This window comes from Onychomys torridus, chromosome 11, assembly GCF_903995425.1.
Source record: "Onychomys torridus chromosome 11, mOncTor1.1, whole genome shotgun sequence".
In the NCBI taxonomy this organism is placed as follows: domain Eukaryota; kingdom Metazoa; phylum Chordata; class Mammalia; order Rodentia; family Cricetidae; genus Onychomys; species Onychomys torridus.
The window spans coordinates 61,074,823-61,093,641 of record NC_050453.1 but is presented as its reverse complement, the minus strand read 5'-3'; the positions used below and the strand labels follow the sequence as shown (position 1 = coordinate 61,093,641).

The following is an 18,819-nucleotide window of genomic DNA, read 5'->3' as shown; positions in this document are numbered from 1 at the left end:
ACAAACAAAAAAAAACAGCAGCAGCAACAGCAGCAGCAGCAACAACAACAAAACTTGATAACTGAAGGCTGGAGAGATGGCTCAGAGGTTAAGAGCACTGACTGCTCTTCCAGAAGTTCTGAATTCCCAGCAATCACATGGTAGTTCACAACCATCTGTAATGAGATCTGGCGCCCTCTTCTGGCGTGAAGACATACATGCAGGCAGAACACTAAACATGATAAATTAAAACAAAAACAACAAACAAACAAACAAACAAAAAAAAAGCCCAAAAACCAACTAGATAATTGAGGATATAGTCCTCTCGGGTCCTCTGAGAACCTTGAAGACACAGCTGGGGATGAGGTCCTCCAGAGACGGGAGGGTGGGGAAGTCCTCTAGTCGTGTGTTCTCTTCCCTATCGGCCAGCATCTGAATCCCAGTTCTGTGGTTTTCTTGACAGTTGGGTGCATTCCAGAATCCATTTAAGGTTGATGGAACCCAAGCAGAGTGAACTCGGAGGCAGGGCAGTTTCCACCCGCGCTGAGCTGGAGGCAGCCTTCGGCTCATTCCGTCTCCTTATTCGCCTTCTCCTTTATATACCTGAAGAAGTTACCAAACGGCTTTACAGATTTTTCGGCTTGGGAAGAAGCACTTTACTTGGGAGAAGAAATCATACTTCAGGGCTCCCTAGTGCCCTCAGATTGCCCCTTGCCAACCGAGAACACAGCACAATAGAACAGGTTGGCGCCATTTAGAGGCCAAAGCAATTCAGAGAGCCTTCAAACCTAAGGACCTGCACTTCAGTAGTAACTCGGCTCAGCCTCCTTTCTCGCATTCCTGGCCCTCGGGCCCGGGTGGGCGGGGCTCCATTCACACCTTTCCGCGCCTAGCCAAGGGGAGGGGGCGGGGCAGGAGCCAGTGAGCCAATGCGAGGGGCCTCGGTCATGAGTCGCCGGCAAGCGGGCCAATGGGATTCGGGGGCGTGACCAGGGCCTTCCCCCTCGAAACCTTTTATAGCAAATCGGACCGTGAGGCTCTCGAGCGCGCTCGGGGACGGCTGTGACCTCTGGGCCCCCGGCTCTCCACGCGTCGCTGCTGCCCGACCCCCTCCGCCTCGCCGTCCCGCACAATGGAGTCGGTGGCCTTCCCCCGGCGCGCGGGCCAGGCCCCCTCGGCCTGCGCCCTGACTACGGAGCGCGCGCGGCCGCTGGCGGACGGGGTCATCAAGTCGCCCAAACCCTTGATGAAGAAGCAGGCGGTGAAGCGGCACCATCACAAGCACAACCTGCGGCACCGCTACGAATTCTTGGAGACCCTGGGCAAGGGCACCTACGGGAAGGTGAAGAAGGCACGGGAGAGCTCGGGACGCCTGGTGAGTGTCCCTCGCAGCGCGTCCCTGGCCAGCCGTGCCCTCGGCTGAGTTGCCACGCGCGCGCGCGTTTTAGAGGTGTCTGCCCGTGGTTTTCTGGGACGGTGCTCGTGGACCTGAGAGCCTTAGCAGCACCAGATGCCTGTCGTTTGAGAAGATGGGGCTTAACTTGAATTTTCACTGGAGCAAATTTCTACGGAGTAGAATGGAAGGAGGAAGTTGAAAACACCAGATCTCAGTAGATGGATGAGGTGTGGAGATCGTTAAACTCTGACTTGACACTTGGGTCCTTTCCAGAGCGAGACTGAATCAAAGTTTCGTTATGATGGGCTTTGATTCTGGGAAATGTAAAACCAGGCTCCAGTGCCAGATCCACTGTATCTCACCATGTCTATGGGTGTGAGGCCTTTCGGGGAACTTTAGTTGGTTTCATGCGTGTGAATTGCCATAGTAATCTGTAACTTTGAGCAAGTTCCTTCATTCCTGTATTCTGTTCCCCCTTCTGCAAAAACAGAGAGAACACAGCCTGTCTCCCAAGCTGCTTGGAAGAGTGAGTAAGACACAGTTGTGCATGCCCAGTGGCTTCTGATCATAGGTCTTGCATTGAGAATGAACACTTCTATCTGGAAAGGATAGCAAATTTACCAAAAGTTACACAACAGTGGTTCTCCCACTCCACTTCAGTGGACCTACCTAGGCATTAGCTGGGTACTTGTTTAAAATGCTCAGTCTCTCACTTCCCAGCAAGCAGAGTGTATGATAAAGGTCTATAACTGACATTTTAGCAAGCTTTGGAGCAGGTGGTTTAGGGACTCTATTTTGCCAGATCCAGTGAGTGCTGGTTGTGAGGGTGTGTGTGTATGTGTGACCATAGTTTGCCTTATTGACTATGGCAGTGGTCCCCTCCCTAATTGTTTGCTTTTGCAGCCAGTAGCTGGCTTGAAATCCAAGAAGTCATTTCATTGGTGAAGGAGAGTGGATGTTAGAGAAAGGAATGGATTATGGCCCCATCAATAGGAGCAAGTGTGTTTTTCCTGCTAAGGCCTGGCACAGTCCCCAGTTGCCCGCTGCCAGGTTACAGCTATTGGGCAATCGTGTACTTCCTGGCTTTCCTTTCTTTCTCTTTCTATAAAGTGCCAGGGCCCCAGAGACTCCAGGCTTGAGACAGCTGGGCCCAAGCTTTGTCAGGGGCTTAACTAGAAAATAGTTGCTTGTAGCTTGTGCCCTGTGTTTCTTGTTGCGGGAAAATTGGGTGGAGGGAATTAGAGTAGCTGATAAACTGAGATCAAAGTTCAGAGATTCCATCAGCTCTTGACTGAGGTCACTGTCTTACACACACACACACACACACACACACACACAGACACACACACAGAGAGAGAGAGAGAGAGAGAGAGAGAGAGAGAGAGAGAGAGAGATCACATTCAGGCCTCAGTGGCTCTTACATCAGTACAGAGAGAATTCAGAAGGAACTCCCAGGTTCATGTGTCTTACTGTGTGCAAGGAGCCAAGATCAGCAAATGTAAAGTGTGCTCTGAAACTCCCCAACCAGACCACCCAGGATTGCTGCTGAGAGCTTGCTCAGGGTCCCCCCACTTTCTTGGAAAGCAACTCTCTGCTGTCCCAATGATTTCTCAATCCTGGAGCAATGCCCTCATTCCCACACCCATCCCTACTTCTTACTGTTCTCCATAAAGAGAGACCTGATGCTCAGATGTGTCAGTGGGGGGGAGGGACATGGGGCTGCTTATGTCTTCCCCAGATGGGCTGAGGTTGGTGGTGGAGCTGGGTTCACAGGGAAGCCTGCTGGATGACGTCCATCTGGGATTCCTCACCTCATTTCCAGCTTACTTCCCACTCACCACTTGTAGAGATGGCTAGGAGGGTCCCCCGGGATTATCTGCAGGGAAGGACAGGGTGGTAGGGCTATTGACTGCTCCAGGATGGCACCAGAAGAAAAACAAATATTTGCTCTGGATCTCAGACACATTCCTGGTATCCAAATGACATTTCCTCCTGCAGAGTCTCCCATCTCCCCTAACCAACCCCTCTCCCTAAAGAGAAAAACACCTGCTGGGGGCCCACCAAAGCCTTTGGTCTGATCTGCATGGAAGTCTCACTCCCTTCTAAGGGGTGCCATGAAGGGCAGGAAGGGAGCCCAAGTGAGTAGTTCTATGCAGTCTCAAAGCTTCTGCTTCTCTTACATTTCCAGTCGCTTAGTAGGCTTCAAAACATGGGGAATCTGCTTCCTTCGTTGACAGATGAGGGATCTGAGGCCCAGAAAGGGGTAGTGATTTGTCTTCTGGCTGGGTACTGGCAGATCTGCAGCACAAGCGCCAGACTTGTCCACCCCAGGTCTTGGATGACCAAATGCTGAGTCTTAGTCTAGAAGTTAGCTTTGAGATGAGCCTGGGCTTGCCCGGGTGCTTTGTCATCCCATCGGCTAGCTCCAGCTCCTTCCCAGCATTCCTGGCAGTGTTTAGAGTGGGAGAAGTCACCGGGACCCTCCCCCTTCGCAATACTGTGTTGAGGGACTGTGGGGAAGGAACGACACTGTATTCCTGCAAAGGGTCAGATTGTGCTTCCCATTGCTTACCAGTTGTGCGACCCCTATTCCTCAGTATCCCTATCTGTAAAATGGGGATTATAATAATTCCTGTGTTGGGGTTTCTCCTGGGATCGAATAAGATAATATCTGTAAATCTTAGCACAGTGTCTAACACATATGGGGTTTATTGCTCCCGTAAGGGTAGCATTGACCTAGGGACTCCTATTCTGGGCCTCTCCTGACCCAGTAAGGAGCATGGATTGTGCTCAGTCTTCTTGAGTTGAACCTCTATGGCCTCTGCTTTGTTCAAAGCCCTCATCTCTCATTCAGCCAACTTCAGAGAAGGACTCCTGCTGGCCAGCAGCCAAAGGCTTGTTGGGCAAGATGCTGCCCTCCCAGCTCCTCCTGCACCTGCCTGCTCAGCAACAGGGAGGGAGGCTGGAGGCGACTATTGTCCTTGGGCTCCAGCCAAACCACACAAAAGGGCAGGGCAGGCAAGCTCCTAGCTCAGGAACCTGGCAGAGTTGGCTAGGAGGAGGCTAGGAAGAGGTGGCATTATATAGGACTAGGGGAGATGGCTTACGTTACCCACAGAGCCTCTTCCTGATTCCTGCCTAGTTCGAGGTAGAGTGGCAGTCCCCACCTCAGCGGGGGGCTGCCTAACCAACCTCTCCTGCACTATCTAAGTGGGTCATCGTCCAGCTCCTTGCCTGCTTCCCAGACAGCAGCTTCTCCATGAAAGGCCAGAGAGGAGTCAAGGATGCTGGCTATGACCAGGGATGCCCAACTTGTACCATCTCTCTCAGCACCCAGAACCAGCATCTCTGCCTCCCCAACCCCACCCTCTTCTTCTTCTTCTTCTTCTTCTTCTTCTTCTTCTTCTTCTTCTTCTTCTTCTTCTTCTTCTTCTTCTTCTTCTTCTTCTTCTTCTTCTTCTTCTTCTTCTTCTTAATCACCTTCTGAATACAGATGATCATTCCCAATCTGAGCTCTGGGAGAGAGGAGGTGTTTACAATGGGGCCCCAGCACCACCTCCTCAGGGTGTTGGCAAAGAGTGCGCACGTTTTAAGTGGGAAGGAATGGCACACACAGTGTGGCCTATGGCAAGATATGGTCAGTCCCTTCTCCAGGGATGGGAGGCAGGGCTGGACTCCTCCAAGGAACTTCTGTCTTCTGAGATACTAGTTTCTCCTCCTGCCCTGTGCATGGAGGAACATTGGAGAAGTCAGTTTATCTTTCTGAAGTGTTCCCTGCTTGCAGATCAAATTGGGGAATTAGCTTTCCTGCCTTTACCAACTTGCAGAGCTGTGGGGACAAGAAAATTCCCCTGGATGATTTCAGCAGGAGTTCCGCTCTGGCAGTTAACACGGCTAAGCATGGTGGTGGCCTTGTAACAGTCCTTGTATGGCCCCTTCCCAACATTGCAGTGACCCATTTCCAGAGAAGCTCTACACAGAATCCTGGAACATGGAGGGGAACTCAGAGCTCCACCCTGGTCTGCCTGGACTGTCCAACCCACTGTCTTAGCTGAACACCTCACCCATCCTTCCAGACTTGAAACGGTTTTCTCCTGGGCTGGTTTCCCGTGCTCTTCCAAGTAAAGAAAGCCACTTTCCAGTGCCCCCAAGCTCTTCCACTAGTGAGGGGGTTAAAACCAGACAGCCCAGGGGTGGAGAGAAAGCTCAGCAGTGAGGAGCACTTGCTGCTCTTGCAGAGGACCTGAGCGCGGTTGCCAACACACATGTGGCTGCTCAGAACCCTCTATAACTCCAGTTTCAGGGGATCCAATGCCCTCCTCTGACTTCCATGGGCATTGTATGCATGTGGTGCACATACATGGCACACAGACAACACCCATTTGCATAAAATAAAAATAAATCTAAGCAACCAACAAACTAGACAACCCAGGTAGCCGGGTTATCGTAGTCTTTATGTGCCTTGAGTTGCATGGCTGGAGACAGACAAATGTGAATCCGGGTGCCTGGGTTCACAGGGTCTGCTCAGCTGGCCATGTGTTTGTACACAGCATCATCATTGGGCTGGTTTCTCCTTCTGCCTCAGAGTGTGGTGGCCAATAATAATAATAAATTAATAATAAATTGATTTGGTGTGGGTAATCCACAGAGTAAAAAGACAGAGTTAATCATTGTGTCTGGGAGCTGACATGATGGCTTAGTGGTTAAGGGCACTAGCTACTCTTCCAGAGGACCCCGCTTCGATTCCTAGCACCCACACTGTGGGTCACAACTATCTATAACTCCAGTTCCAGAGGATCTAACAGCCTCTTCTGACCTCCCTGGGCACCAGGCACACACATGGTGCACATACATATACATGCAAACAAAACACACATAAAATTAATAAATTTACAAAATTAAAAAAAAAAATATTGTGTCAGGACAAAGAGATGTCTTGACATGGCCCAGCATGTGGCCATCCTCCCTCTGGGCTTGGGTACACTTGTCTTTAGTTGGTACCATCTTCCTAGGCTTCAGTCAGCTTACTTTTATCCTAAGGGACAGTTGCCAATTACCTTGCAGATGAGAACAAAGGTCCCTAGAAATTAGTTCTTGTAACTGAGGTGGACTCCACCCAGGCCTGGGAGGGAGAGGATCAGGGGGAACCCTATCTGGTCGCTGGTTCCTCCAGGCAAAGATCACCCAGACACTTGGCCAATAGGTATGTGTAATGAGTGTTCACTAGTGGAGAGGGGGTAAAGGCTTTTTTGCACCTGGGGCCCTTGCTAGCCTTAAGTGTTTCTATATCTAATTGACTTTGACATGCTAGGGCTGGGAGAGTTTGGGAACAGTGGCCGAACCCCACCAAGGCAATGATAAATCAGTCCTTCTTGTCTGTCACCCTTTTGGGGACCAAGGGAGGACTGAGAACATGCCTCCTCTCCTTCCTGGGATCTCTTAGGACCCACTGAAGATAACTAGGGGTTCGCTAACCTACTCCTTGCTCCTCTCGTGTCTTGTAAGAGAATGGAACTGGGGGGAAATTAGAATTTCAGGCTTTCTAAGGTTAGAAGAAGTGGGTCTTGAGGTTTTACTTGTGTGCCCACTGGCCGTACCAAATACCCCTAGCACCCTCAAAATCTGTTTTGGGAACTCATTTCTTTTAACCTTTACTGCCCTTAGAGCTGTGTCCCTAAGCCTGTGGTGTCTGCTCAGTGTGTACACAACTGTGTATCTAACATCTGCCTACACTTTGCCTGGATGTATTTTAAGCTCTCAGGCATCCGTAGTTGTCTGGATAGTGATGTGTGTGTTTACATATGACTGTTTTTCCTACCTCCTAATATACTTTTTACAGATCTTTGTCTCTAAAGAGTTCACTGTCCTTTATTCATTGTCTGACTTTATGAACAAAGACTTACAGAGGAGAGAGCGAGCCACGCCATCTCTCCTTCAGGGTGAGAAAAGTGGTGTGGAGGAGAGGTGTGGGAGGACGGCACAGTGTTGCACGCAAGGGAGGTGTCTCCAAGTTGAAGGAATATCAAGGCCCGTGCCCTGCTCCCCTGTGCTGTACCCAGTTCTGAGCCCTGGGGGGGTTTTCTGCCTAGCTCTTTAGGGAGAGATTAGTGAGGCTAGAGCAGAATGCTGCAGCAGCCAGCTCCCCACATCTGCAGCATCCCCTGCATTGGGCCTCTCTGGGATGAGGCTCCATGGTGACCATCTGCCATTGTCCCCCGCGCCCTGCTCTGGGGAGGGCTGAGAATGGGGCCTGCCCCCTTTCAGCGATGCAGCTTTAGGGCAGGATGGGGTGGAGGGCACGCCATCCATGGCCCGTTGCCGGGGTGACTGGGCTGTGGGCATTGTGAGCCGCTCCTCTGACAGGATTAGGGTTATTGCACATTCTTGTCAGATGGGGAGCGCAAGCCCAAAGAGCCCACTGTCCGAGAGCAGAAACCATTGTCTACCTCCAGAGCCTGTGAAAGGGTGGATTAGAGGCCCCACCCCCTTGAGCTGGGGTTTCCTTTCTGGCTCCTTTTGAATCCAGAGGGGAGGCCAGCCCTCCTGGGAAATGGAATGAGGAGCTGTTTACCTCAGTCTGGGCCTTCATAGTTCTCATTACTTGTGTGAAGAGGAAGTCTTGTGTTTACCATTCTGTTGGTGTCCTTGGCCAGAACTTGCCAGGAACTGACTGTCGTGGGACACCCAACACTCACCCAGACTCTGCGGGCCCCTGGCATTTGTACAGCCCACTTCCCAGCAGCAAAGCGCCTCAGACTACTTAGTTCAGTCAGTTTTATTTCCCAGAAAGGCAACTGAGGCTCTGAGAGGGTGGGACTTGCCTGAAGCCACCAGAACAGAACCTGAGAGTCAGGCACCCTGCGTCCCGGCTCTATGGTTTCCCATGAGTCTCTCTGGCTGTGCCTTGTCTGAGAGCTGGCATGCTGCCACTGAATGCCGTGGATCAGGGAGACTGAGGGTGTTAGGTGCTGAGCCGCCCTTCCTGAGGCCCCCCCCAACACCAGCTGGAGGGGTTGATCACTGCATGTCCCACCTCTACAGAATGAGACACTAAATCCCAGAGGACTGCCTATCTTGTTTATTTGTTGGTAAGGAAGGGGCATTCCTTACCTGGACTTCAAAGACTGTTCTGTGTAGGGGGGTTCCTTTCTTTTTTGGTGATCTTTTTAATTATGGCAAAATACATGTATAAAATTTTAACTAATTTTATGTGTATAACTCACTAGCATATTGAATATAACCACAATATTGTAAATCATCACAATAAAAATAGCTTTAATTTTTTTATGTAATGTGTATAGGTGTCTTCTGTGGGTGTACATTTGTGTACCTGCAGAGAGCATCTGATCCCTTGGAACTAGAGTTACAGAGTTGTGAGCTACCATGTGGGTGCTGGGAACCAAACTCACGTCCTTTGGAAGAGCAGCCAGTGCTCTTAGCTGCTGAGACATTGCTCCAGACCTCCAAAACAGTTTTTATCATCCCAAATAGCCATTCTTTATCCATTAAAAAATAACAACCCCCCCCACACACAATGCCACTCTTTAGCCCTATACTCCTGGTACCTTTTGATCTATTTTCTGTCTGCCTCATAAAAGTGGATCTCATAATATTTGTCACTGTGTGACGAGCTTATTTTGCCCAGTATACTTTCATGGTTCATCCATCTTACAGTAAGTATCAGAATTCTATTCCCTTTTGTGACTGATTAATACCAAATTTTATCTATCCATTCACCTTTTGATAGGCATTGGGGTTATTGTAGTTTTTGGCTAGCGATTGGCTGTTTATAGCAAATTGGAGTGCGGGACAGAATTTATTTACTAATAAATAGCAGTAAGTTGCTCTTCACCTTCTGATGTGTGCATCAAGGGCTCAGTGCTGAGTAAATCATCCTAGGTCCTTGTCCTTGGGGTGCACTGTGCATATTCCACCTGTAAATCCTAAAGTATCAAACCTCACAGGTGTAGGTTGTTACTTCTTATTCACTGGTAGACTTTGAAAATGAGGCCATTGGTCCATGCTGTTTCCTGTCACCTGCCCTGGTAGAGGTGGGTGGCTCCTCTTAGTACATTCTGTGGTTTAAGTTGCCGCTGCAGGCAGAGTACCAGGGTCAGGGCTCATGGAACATCCTCAGAGATGCCTCTGCCTGCTAGGCCTTTTTCCTTAATCTTGGGCATCCTCTTTCCCAGGTGGCCATCAAGTCAATCCGGAAAGACAAGATCAAAGATGAGCAGGATCTGTTGCATATCCGGCGGGAGATTGAGGTCATGTCATCACTTAACCATCCGCACATCATTGCCATCCATGAAGGTATAGTAGTGGGACATTTGGAACCCGAAGCCATGAATCTGTGTGTGTGTGTGTATGAATGTGTGCATGCATGTGTGTGAGTGTGTGTGTGTGAGTGTGTGAATGAGGGTCTGAATGAGTGTGTGAATGTGTGTGTGTGAACGAGTGTGTGTGTGTGTGTGTGTGTGTGTATGTGTATGTGTGTGTGTGTGTGTGTGTAGAAGTCAGAACTGCTAACATAACATAAAGAAGTAAACATGAACCCATGGTACATGCCTGTAACCCCAACTGTGATGTCTGTAACCCTAACCCCAGGAAGCTTGAGACAGGAAGAATATAAATTCAAGAGCAGCCTAAGTGGCATAACAAATGACTTAAAGAAACGGCATTCTTTTAAAAAGAAGGAGTAACAATGGGAAAGGCTGTAGGGTCACAAAAGCTGGATTCAAACCCTGCCAGATGCCTCAGAACACTCATTAAGAACTGGGCCTTGCTGCACATGGCGGTGCACGCCTGTAATCCCAGCACCTGAGAGACAGAGACAGCTGGAACTCTGAGCTTGAGGCCAACCTGGACTACAGACTGAGTTTCAGGACAGGCTCCAGAAGCTACAGAGAAAAACCCTGTCTCCAAAAACCAAAACCAAAACAACAAAACAAACAAACAAACAAAAAAGAACTGGGCCTTAGTTCCTCTTTACGAAATGGAATAATCCCATTTACATCACAGGGCTGTTGCAAATATCCAACTTGATGGTATCATCGAGTACTCTATAACTGGAAAAGCTGTAGATTGGTTTGCGTGTTTATAGATAGCTAGAGTCCTAACTATTATCCCACACTTGCTAGGTAAATGCTGTAAGTTGAACTGCGTCCTCATCCCAGATTGCAAGCCTTTTTTGTCCTGGTTACCACGTCTTTCCCTAACAGCCCTGCCTCCCAACCCCATGAGATCCTTAGCCACCCAGGGGAGGCTGAAATGCCAGAGCCCGCACCTGCCCAGGGTGTGTGGGTGCTGTTCCTCGCTCGTCTGTTAGCCAGGCCTGCTGAAGTCACCCTGAGTCCCTGAGTCACGCCTGCCATGGGCTTACTCTGCCTCTTCTTGTCTCTCTTGGCCTCCTCTCCTCTGACATCAGCTCTGGCTTGACACTCTGGCTGCCCTCCTCCCTGTGGCCCAGACAACGAAGTGAGCAGGACAGGATGACGAGGGAAGAATGGAGAACACCTTCCCACGTACACCTGTCTGCTCCAGGTCTTTATGTAACATCAGCTAAATGGGATCTCAGGGACAGCGGGAAGGGGACCGAGGGGGGGGGGGAGTGAGCCTGTGGATTCGTCTGGAGTGTTCTTCTGTCTGAAGATTCCTGGTGGGGAGAGCAGAGGTGTCTCTCATGTTTGTAGGAAGAAAAGGGCAACACTATTGTTACGACCCCGTGGCTTGAGCCTGTCCCACGAGTAGCCCAGACAACTGGCTGAGAGGGCTAATTGTATTCTCTTTTCTTCCCTCAGGGAATAGAGGGCAAGCCAAGCTTGGTGTTTGGCAGTGTGCGTGCGTGCCCTTACATGCGTGAATCTGTGTATATATGAATTCTCTCCATACCCAGTTTCCATTTGTGTCTGAGAACCGAGGTGATGCTCAGGGTGTGTGTGTGTGTGTGTGTGTGTGTGTGTGTGTGTGTGTGTGTGTGTGTGTTATGTGTGCTGTGTGTGTGTATGTGTGTTATATGTTCTCTGTGTGTGTGTGTGTGGTGTGTGTGTGTTTTGTTGGTGCAGACACAGGGACTGGGTGTCCCAAGGGTTCCTCTAGATTCATCTCCATCTTGCTATAGTGCTTTAGGTAATTAGGGATAGGACTGACTTCTAATGCAAATGTTCCCCCAAATGCACCATGCTAGCTCCTTACCTTTGTTTCCTAGCATAAAGGTTACATATAGACCGAGACTCACATGTGTGGCATCTCAGTCAGGCGCCCCTAAGAGCCTGGGTCACCATGTTCACCTGGAAAGCAACGCTGCAAGCCTTCTTCTGGCCTTGTCGCCGATGTCTGCCAGTGGGGACTCATCCCTTAGCTCCTTCTCAGAGGCTAGACAGCAATGGCTGTGGGGCTGGCCAAGCAAGCCAAACTCCTAGGACCCGTTCAACACGAGATGCACTGTCATCGACCAGCATGTCCTGACACAGCCTCTGAAGGGCCAGTTGGATGAGCCGGTTATTTTCTCCTTTTCTAGAGGACTGGAGCCAGGACACAGTCTGGTGGTGAGACAGCCCCTCCTACACACGGAGATGGGCTAACTGGGGTGGGCTGACCGCCAAGAAGCCAGACAGCCAATTAATTACCCCATATTTATTGATTGCCGCCGCTGTGTCTCAGGCCATATGCACTCTGGCCCTCGCCTGGGCACTCTGAATGGGAAGTCAGCGGTGGCGGGAGTGAGGACAGTCTCAGGTCTCCCTGTCACGAGGCAGGTCTCCGTTTTTAGAATTGTACCCGAGGACGCCGAATATAGCCATGGGTCTCCTTTTCTGAGCACTTCCTTTGTGTGTCAGATACCGGGCCAGCAAGAGCTGCCACCAATTTCCTACCTGTTTCTCACCCCAGTCCTGCAAGGTTGCTGTTATTGTCTGCCCTCAAAGGAGGAGACTAAGGCACAGTGGTGTGACAGTTTGTCGGCGTTCATCCAGTAACCCTGCATTCCCACTGACAGGTCTAGTAGAGATCTGACCCAGGTCCTAAGATGAAGAAGATTAGGGTCTGGATCAGAGAGCCCCGCTTTTGACTCCTAGCACTACATCTTTGCCCTCCTGGGAGTTTGTGGAATCCTCGAAGGCCTAACCTTAGCCACCGACCTCGGGCTTGATTTGCTGATCCTAGAAGATCAGCAACCTTATTCGCCGCCCTGAAGCCTCTCGCCCCTATAGCAGACATTCCAGAGGGAGGTCCTATGTGGTTTGAGGCTGTGGAAGAGACGGTGCCCCACAGCGGGTCAGTGCTCTCTGGGGAGGCCTGACAGTCTCACTGCCCTCTCCAGTGTTCGAGAACAGCAGCCAGATCGTGATTGTCATGGAGTATGCCAGCCGGGGTGATCTGTATGATTACATCAGTGAGCGGCCACGGCTGAGTGAGCGAGATGCCAGGCATTTCTTCCGGCAGATTGTCTCTGCTCTGCACTACTGCCATCAGGTGGGTACCCACTGGTCTTAGTTGTGTTTGGGGGGAGGGGGTGTCTCTGGGCCTCTAAGGCTGGTTTAGACCAGAAAGGCGTCTGGACTCTCACACCGAGGGATGCCATTGTTCTCTTGACCACAGAAGGGCCTATGATTTCTCGAACTATGCCACTGAATTTATGTATCCCCGCCTGCCTGTGCTCAACTCTGTGTTAATTCCGCTTTCTAGACTAGGTCCCTGTCTCCTTTCCCTTTCCTGGGGACATTCCCTGACTCGGTTGCCTTTCTCTTTTAGAACGGGATTGTTCACCGGGATCTCAAGCTGGAGAACATCCTTCTAGACGCCAATGGAAATATCAAGGTGAGCATCACGTCTGGTTTCTAAGAGCTTCCCTGTCCCACTCCAGTTCTCTGTTCTGTCTCCAGCCAAGGAGCTCTAAGTGCTTAGGGGTCCCTGAAGCTAAGGAAACCCTGGACCTCAGCCACCATCCAACCCTACACTTCCTTCATGGATGGGGCACTGAGCCCCCAAGAGGAAGATCCCCGTCCCCCAGTAACTGGCAGAGGTTGACTAGGCAGGAATTGAAACAAAGTCTCTGCCTTTTAGGCCAGTGTCTTTTTGATGTCCCAAGGGTGGCAAGGGTCTAATCTAGGGTCAGTTTTTACTCATGACTCTGGGACCAACAGGTACTGAGCCTCGTTCCCCTTGCGTGTATACACGAACCTGCGTACACAGTTTAATCTGCTGCAGTCAAGAAGTCCCATAGCTTCCTCCCTCATTGGTATCACTTTCTGATTCCCACAATCGCTGGATTCCCATGCTGAAGCAGCCAGATTTCTGTCAGTCAGGAGTTCATGCCAGGGAGATAAGCTAGACTCTCGAGCTGGAAGAGAAAGATGGGGAGAGCCGACTTTGGTGACAGGTTAGCCTGGCAAACAGCTGGAGACGTGACATGGTCTGACTCTGCTCGGAATCTACCCGACCCAGGACAAAGGTCTCTCTGAGATACCCTGGTACTAAGTCTGTAGTCCTCAGCCAGTTCCTGAGGCAGGTAGGTTCCTTTGATGCTGACAGAAGGAAGCCAGAGGCAGTAAACACATACACACTAGACAAGCGCACAGACTCTGTTGGTACCAATCATCAACGTCATTATAGGCTCCCCTGGCAACTGCTTGATAAGACGCCAATAAAGCTATAAACAAAGGAGCCAGAGTTTCATAAATAGCCCTCCCCACCCTGTGCACATGACCCTTTGATGGGGTGAAGGGTCAGGTGGCTCCGGGGTCTTTGCCTCCACTCCAGCTAAGGATAGGTAGGAAAGAAGAGGATGGCTTAGAACCTCTCAGGCCCCTGGAATCAAACATCTCAGGGAGTCCTTTGAGAAGATTCCATCTCCTGGGCTTCAACCAGCCCTGACCTTTGCCCTCTCCTCTCCCCTCCCCTCCCCTCCCCTCCCCTCCTCTCCCCTTCCCTCCCCTCCCCTCCTCTCCTCTCCCTCCCCTCCCCTCCCCTCCCTCCTCTCCTCTCCCCTCCTCTCCCCTTCCCTCCCCTCCCCTCCTCTCCTCTCCTCTCCCCTCCCCTCCTCTCCTCTCCCCTCCTCTCCCCTTCCCTCCCCTCCTCTCCTCTCCCCTCCTCTCCCCTCCTCTCCCCTCCCCTCCTCTCCTCTCCTCCTCTCCCCTCCTCTCCTCTCCTCTCCCCTCCCCTCCTCTCCCCTCCCCTCCTCTCCCCTCCCCTCCTCTCCCCTCCTCTCCTCTCCCATCCTCTCCCCTCCTCTCCCCTCTTCTCCCCTCCCTCCCCTCCCCTCCCCTCCCCTCCTCTCCTCTCCCCTCCCCTCCCCTCCTCTCCTCTCCCCTCCCCTCCCCTCCCGTCCCCTCCTCCTCTGCCCTTTGCCCGTGCATGTTCACCCTGGGTCCCTATCCAGGTATGGGCAGAGATGAGCCCTTCACTCAGAAGGACAGCGTAGGCTTCACATGGTCACTGGGTCAGGGCCCTCGCTTGCCTGTTGAGGGCCTTAGGGCACTGTCTTTCAGGACCTGAGCTATGAGATGTGGGTTGGGAGTCCCTTTTCCCAGGATTTGGAGAGAGGATGGCCAAGAGCTGTGAACAACCCAACCTTGGGCATGACCTGTGCTTGTCCCAATCCTACAGATTGCTGATTTTGGCCTCTCCAACCTGTACCACAAAGGCAAGTTCCTCCAGACATTCTGTGGGAGCCCTCTCTATGCCTCACCTGAGATTGTCAACGGGAAGCCTTATGTGGGCCCAGAGGTAAGAGCTCTCCTCCTGCCAGCATCCCTGAAGTCTGGGTCATGCAGTTTGAGCTAGTTTGCTAGGTATGTCCCTTTTCAGAGCAGAGAACTCAGGCCCCTGCAAGGCAATGATTTGCCAAACCTTGAGGCAGAAGTAGAAAGCTGTCATGAGATCTCCTGGTATCCTGTCTCATTGGTTGATTGATTGATTGATTGATTCTGGGGTTTTTTGAGACAAGGTTTCTCTGTGTCATTTTGGTGCCTGCCTTGGCTCTCACTCTGTAGCCCAGGCTGGCCTTGACCTCACGGAGATCTCCCTGGCTCTGCCTCTCGAGTGCTGGGATTAAAGGTGTGTGCCACCACTGCCCGGCTCTCCTGCCTCCTTCTTGTCTCCCGGTTCTCACTGTCTCCTGGCACTCAGTCCAGCCGCCCCACCTTGACCCAGAATGATGACGAGGGCCTGGCCACTGCTCCTATGTTTGTGGCTGTCCCTTCCCGGGGAAGTGACTGGCAGGATCTTTCCCTGTGAGCCCCTGATCCCTCTGCTGCCTCCCTATGTCACCTCTGGTTACAAGGGGAGGTAAGAGGAAGCCTTCACTGTGGCCTTGACATCTTCCGTTGTGTTGGAGATATGGCGGCCCTGCAGTTGGCGGCATGTGCTCTGTCTTTGCTGAGCGCCCCTTGGCCTCTTTTTCAGGTGGACAGCTGGTCCCTGGGAGTTCTCCTGTACATTCTGGTGCATGGCACCATGCCCTTTGATGGGCAGGATCATAAAACACTGGTGAAGCAAATCAGCAGCGGGGCTTACCGCGAACCCCCAAAGCCGTCTGGTGAGTGAGGACTGTGGTCAGGCTGGGAGCACAGAGTGCACCATCACTGTCCTTGATTCCTGAGACAGTGACTAGACAGTGGTGATAATGAAGGTCGCAGTCCATAGTGACCCGGGAAGATTAGGATGCACCCCACTGTCTGCAGTCTGAGACCTCTGAGGAAGGGGGCGGCTCTCTTCGTTATAAGCTTGCTTTAGAAGTGCTTTTGAAGGTCCAGCTTAATCCTCTTTGCTATAGTTATCTTGCTTCTTATTGCCTTTGTCGTCCTCCTAAGAAATCTGCCCTTTCAAATATGATTCAGAGCAGAAAGATATATGTGAGAGCCTTGCTTTATCTTTGAGCACAGTCCCTGTCCTCAGAGGGAATTTCAGTAGAGAAGGAAAATACAGTTATAGAAACAAGGGCTGATAAAGAGGGCTTGTAGGACAGAGGCAATTGGCTGAGTCTGTCTGGAAAAGTTGGCCTAGGGAGTGGGCCTGCACCTGCATGGAACCCAAGGAGGGAATGTGCTGATCTAACCCAGAAACATGAGCAGCGTCTGCACTCAAGTGAGACAGGCCTGTGATAGAGGACCTTGGGTGCCATCGCACTATCCAACTGAAACCCTTGCCTCTGTTTCCACAGATGCCTGTGGCCTGATCCGGTGGCTGTTAATGGTGAACCCTACCCGTCGGGCCACACTGGAGGATGTAGCCAGTCACTGGTGGGTCAACTGGGGCTATACCACCAGAGTTGGGGAACAGGAAGCTCTGCGTGAGGGTGGGCACCCTGGTGGTGACTCTGGCCGGGCCTCCATGGCCGACTGGCTGCGACGCTCCTCCCGCCCCCTCCTGGAGAACGGAGCCAAGGTATGCAGCTTCTTCAAACAGCATGTGCCGGGAGGCGGCAGCGCTGTGCCTGGGCTCGAACGGCAGCATTCTCTGAAGAAGTCCCGTAAAGAGAACGACATGGCGCAGACGCTGCAGGGTGACCCAGCTGAGGATCCCGCCCCTCGCCCTGGCAAAGGCAGCCTCAAGCTACCAAAGAGCATTCTCAAGAAGAGGGCCTCTACCTCCTCAGGGGTGGTACAGGAGGACCCTCAGGCACTCAGGCCAGTGCCTGATACCCCAGGGCAGCCTGTTCCCGCCGTGGTCCTACTCCCAAGGAAGGGCATCCTCAAGAAGTCTCGGCAGCGGGAGTCCGGTTACTATTCCTCTCCAGAGCCCAGTGAGTCCGGGGAACTCTTAGACGCTGGTGATGTATTTGTGAATGGGGACCCGGTGGAGCAGAAGTCTCCAGAAGCTTCAGGGCTCCTCAACCACCACCACCGCCGCAAGGGCATTCTCAAACTCAATGGCAAGTTCTCACGCACAGCCTTGGAAGGCACCACCCCTAGCACCTTTGGCTCCCTGGACCAACTGGCCTCCCCTCACCCTGCAGCCCGGGCCAGCCGCCCCTCGGGGGCTGTGAGTGAGGACAGCATCCTGTCCTCTGAGTCCTTTGACCAGCTGGACTTGCCTGAGCGGCTCCCTGAAACCCCACTGAGGGGCTGTGTGTCTGTGGACAACCTAAGGAGGCTTGAGCAGCCACCCTCCGAAGGCCTGAGGCGATGGTGGCAGGAGCCCCTGGGGGACAGCTGCTTTTCTCTGACAGACTGCCAAGAGGTGACAGCGGCCTACCGACAGGCCCTGGGAATCTGCTCAAAGCTCAGCTGAAGATGAGAGGCAGTGCCCCGGGTTGGGGTGGGCACTGAGAGGGTTTGCAGAGGAACCCCAGATACCATTCCTGGGGACACTGGGGGCTCCATGTCTTCAGCCTGATGAACCAGGAAGATGAGAAGGGAAGTGCTCCTGATGTGGGAGGGAATGGGAAGGACCCACAGAATCCAGGCTGCCAGACTGTTGTGGTGGGGCCACAGAGACCTGAGGAGCCCCCATGCTGTGCCTACCTCCTTTGTGCCGTGAGTGTTAACCCATCTGTGCATTTTCCCACCTGTTCCTCGCTTGTGTCGGGGTACATCTTCACCCAAGTTCCTGTTCCCACCAGGCACCAGAGTTAGAACCCTGACGTGCCAGGGGTAATCTGGAGTAGCCTTTCCTCCCTTATTTAAAGAGGGAGCAGCCGCTGGTTCCCATCTCCCAAACCAGGGCTTCCCAGAGTCCATCACTGCTGTGGATCTCAGAGAACTGGAAAGGCAGAGCTGCTGTTTGACTTCATCTCAAGGGGTCCAGATGCCTCCAGACCCCACCTTAGACCTCAAAGTCTTGAGTTTCTGCCTTGAAGCTGCTCCTGCTACCTACACTATGGGTGGATGTGTCTATTTCTCAGGCTAACAGGACCTAAAATGTGCTGATGTATTTATTTTTTTCTTTCTTTTTTTTTAAAGTGAATTTTGCTGCTTTCAGTAATGTGAATGCTGTGTTGTGGGGAAAACCACTGGGCCATTGAAGTTTATGTACAGAAGTATTTGGCAATGATGTCCCTCTCTAATGGGTGGGAGGAGGCGGGGCTGGCTTTTTCAAACTTAGGTTCTGAGCACTGGATTGGCTGTCTGGGCCCTTCACACCCGAAGCTGTCCATCCTCCCTCTTCTGTGGCCAAATAAACCTCAATCCATTAAAACCAGCATGATGAACTGGAAAAACAGTCTCTGGTTCTCTTTGGTGACCTGGGTTCACTTCTTTGAGCCTTCTGATACTTTTCTCTTGGGCTGCCGCAGGTGGGGGCACAGACTGTTTAATCAAAATAGGACAAAGGGATTTGGAGGTACGGCTGGGTGGTCAGAATGTTGTGTAATGTGGACTCCAAGTCCCTAGCAAAAGAATAAAAAAACAAAACACAAAACACAAAACCCTCTCCAAGGCGCCCAGTGCACCTGCAGCAGGCGCTTGGGCCTGGCCCTGTTAAGCATTCTAGTAGTAAACCCTTGG

The 18,819-nt window shown here is 51.8% G+C and overlaps 1 protein-coding gene across 1 annotated transcript; it reads left to right on the top strand.

Moving 5' to 3' along the window:
- The first annotated feature begins 1,018 nt into the window (after window positions 1-1,018).
- Window positions 1,019-18,508, top strand: Nuak2 (NUAK family kinase 2). The gene is made up of 7 exons (XM_036202444.1): window positions 1,019-1,354; window positions 9,568-9,688; window positions 12,696-12,847; window positions 13,127-13,192; window positions 14,981-15,100; window positions 15,779-15,911; window positions 16,536-18,508. The coding sequence occupies exons 1-7, from the start codon at window positions 1,112-1,114 to the stop codon at window positions 17,603-17,605; spliced, it is 1,905 nt and encodes a 634-aa protein (XP_036058337.1). The 5' UTR covers window positions 1,019-1,111; the 3' UTR covers window positions 17,606-18,508.
- Window positions 18,509-18,819: the final 311 nt, after the last annotated feature.

Excerpts from the sequence above, each read along its gene's own strand:
- Nuak2 (XM_036202444.1), top strand. The coding sequence starts at position 1,112 with ATGGAGTCGGTGGCCTTCCCCCGGCGCGCGGGCCAGGCCCCCTCGGCC. Across the intron at positions 12,848-13,126 it reads CTCTGCACTACTGCCATCAG|AACGGGATTGTTCACCGGGA; the intron begins GTGGGTACCCAC and ends TTTCTCTTTTAG. Across the intron at positions 15,101-15,778 it reads AGCCTTATGTGGGCCCAGAG|GTGGACAGCTGGTCCCTGGG; the intron begins GTAAGAGCTCTC and ends CCTCTTTTTCAG.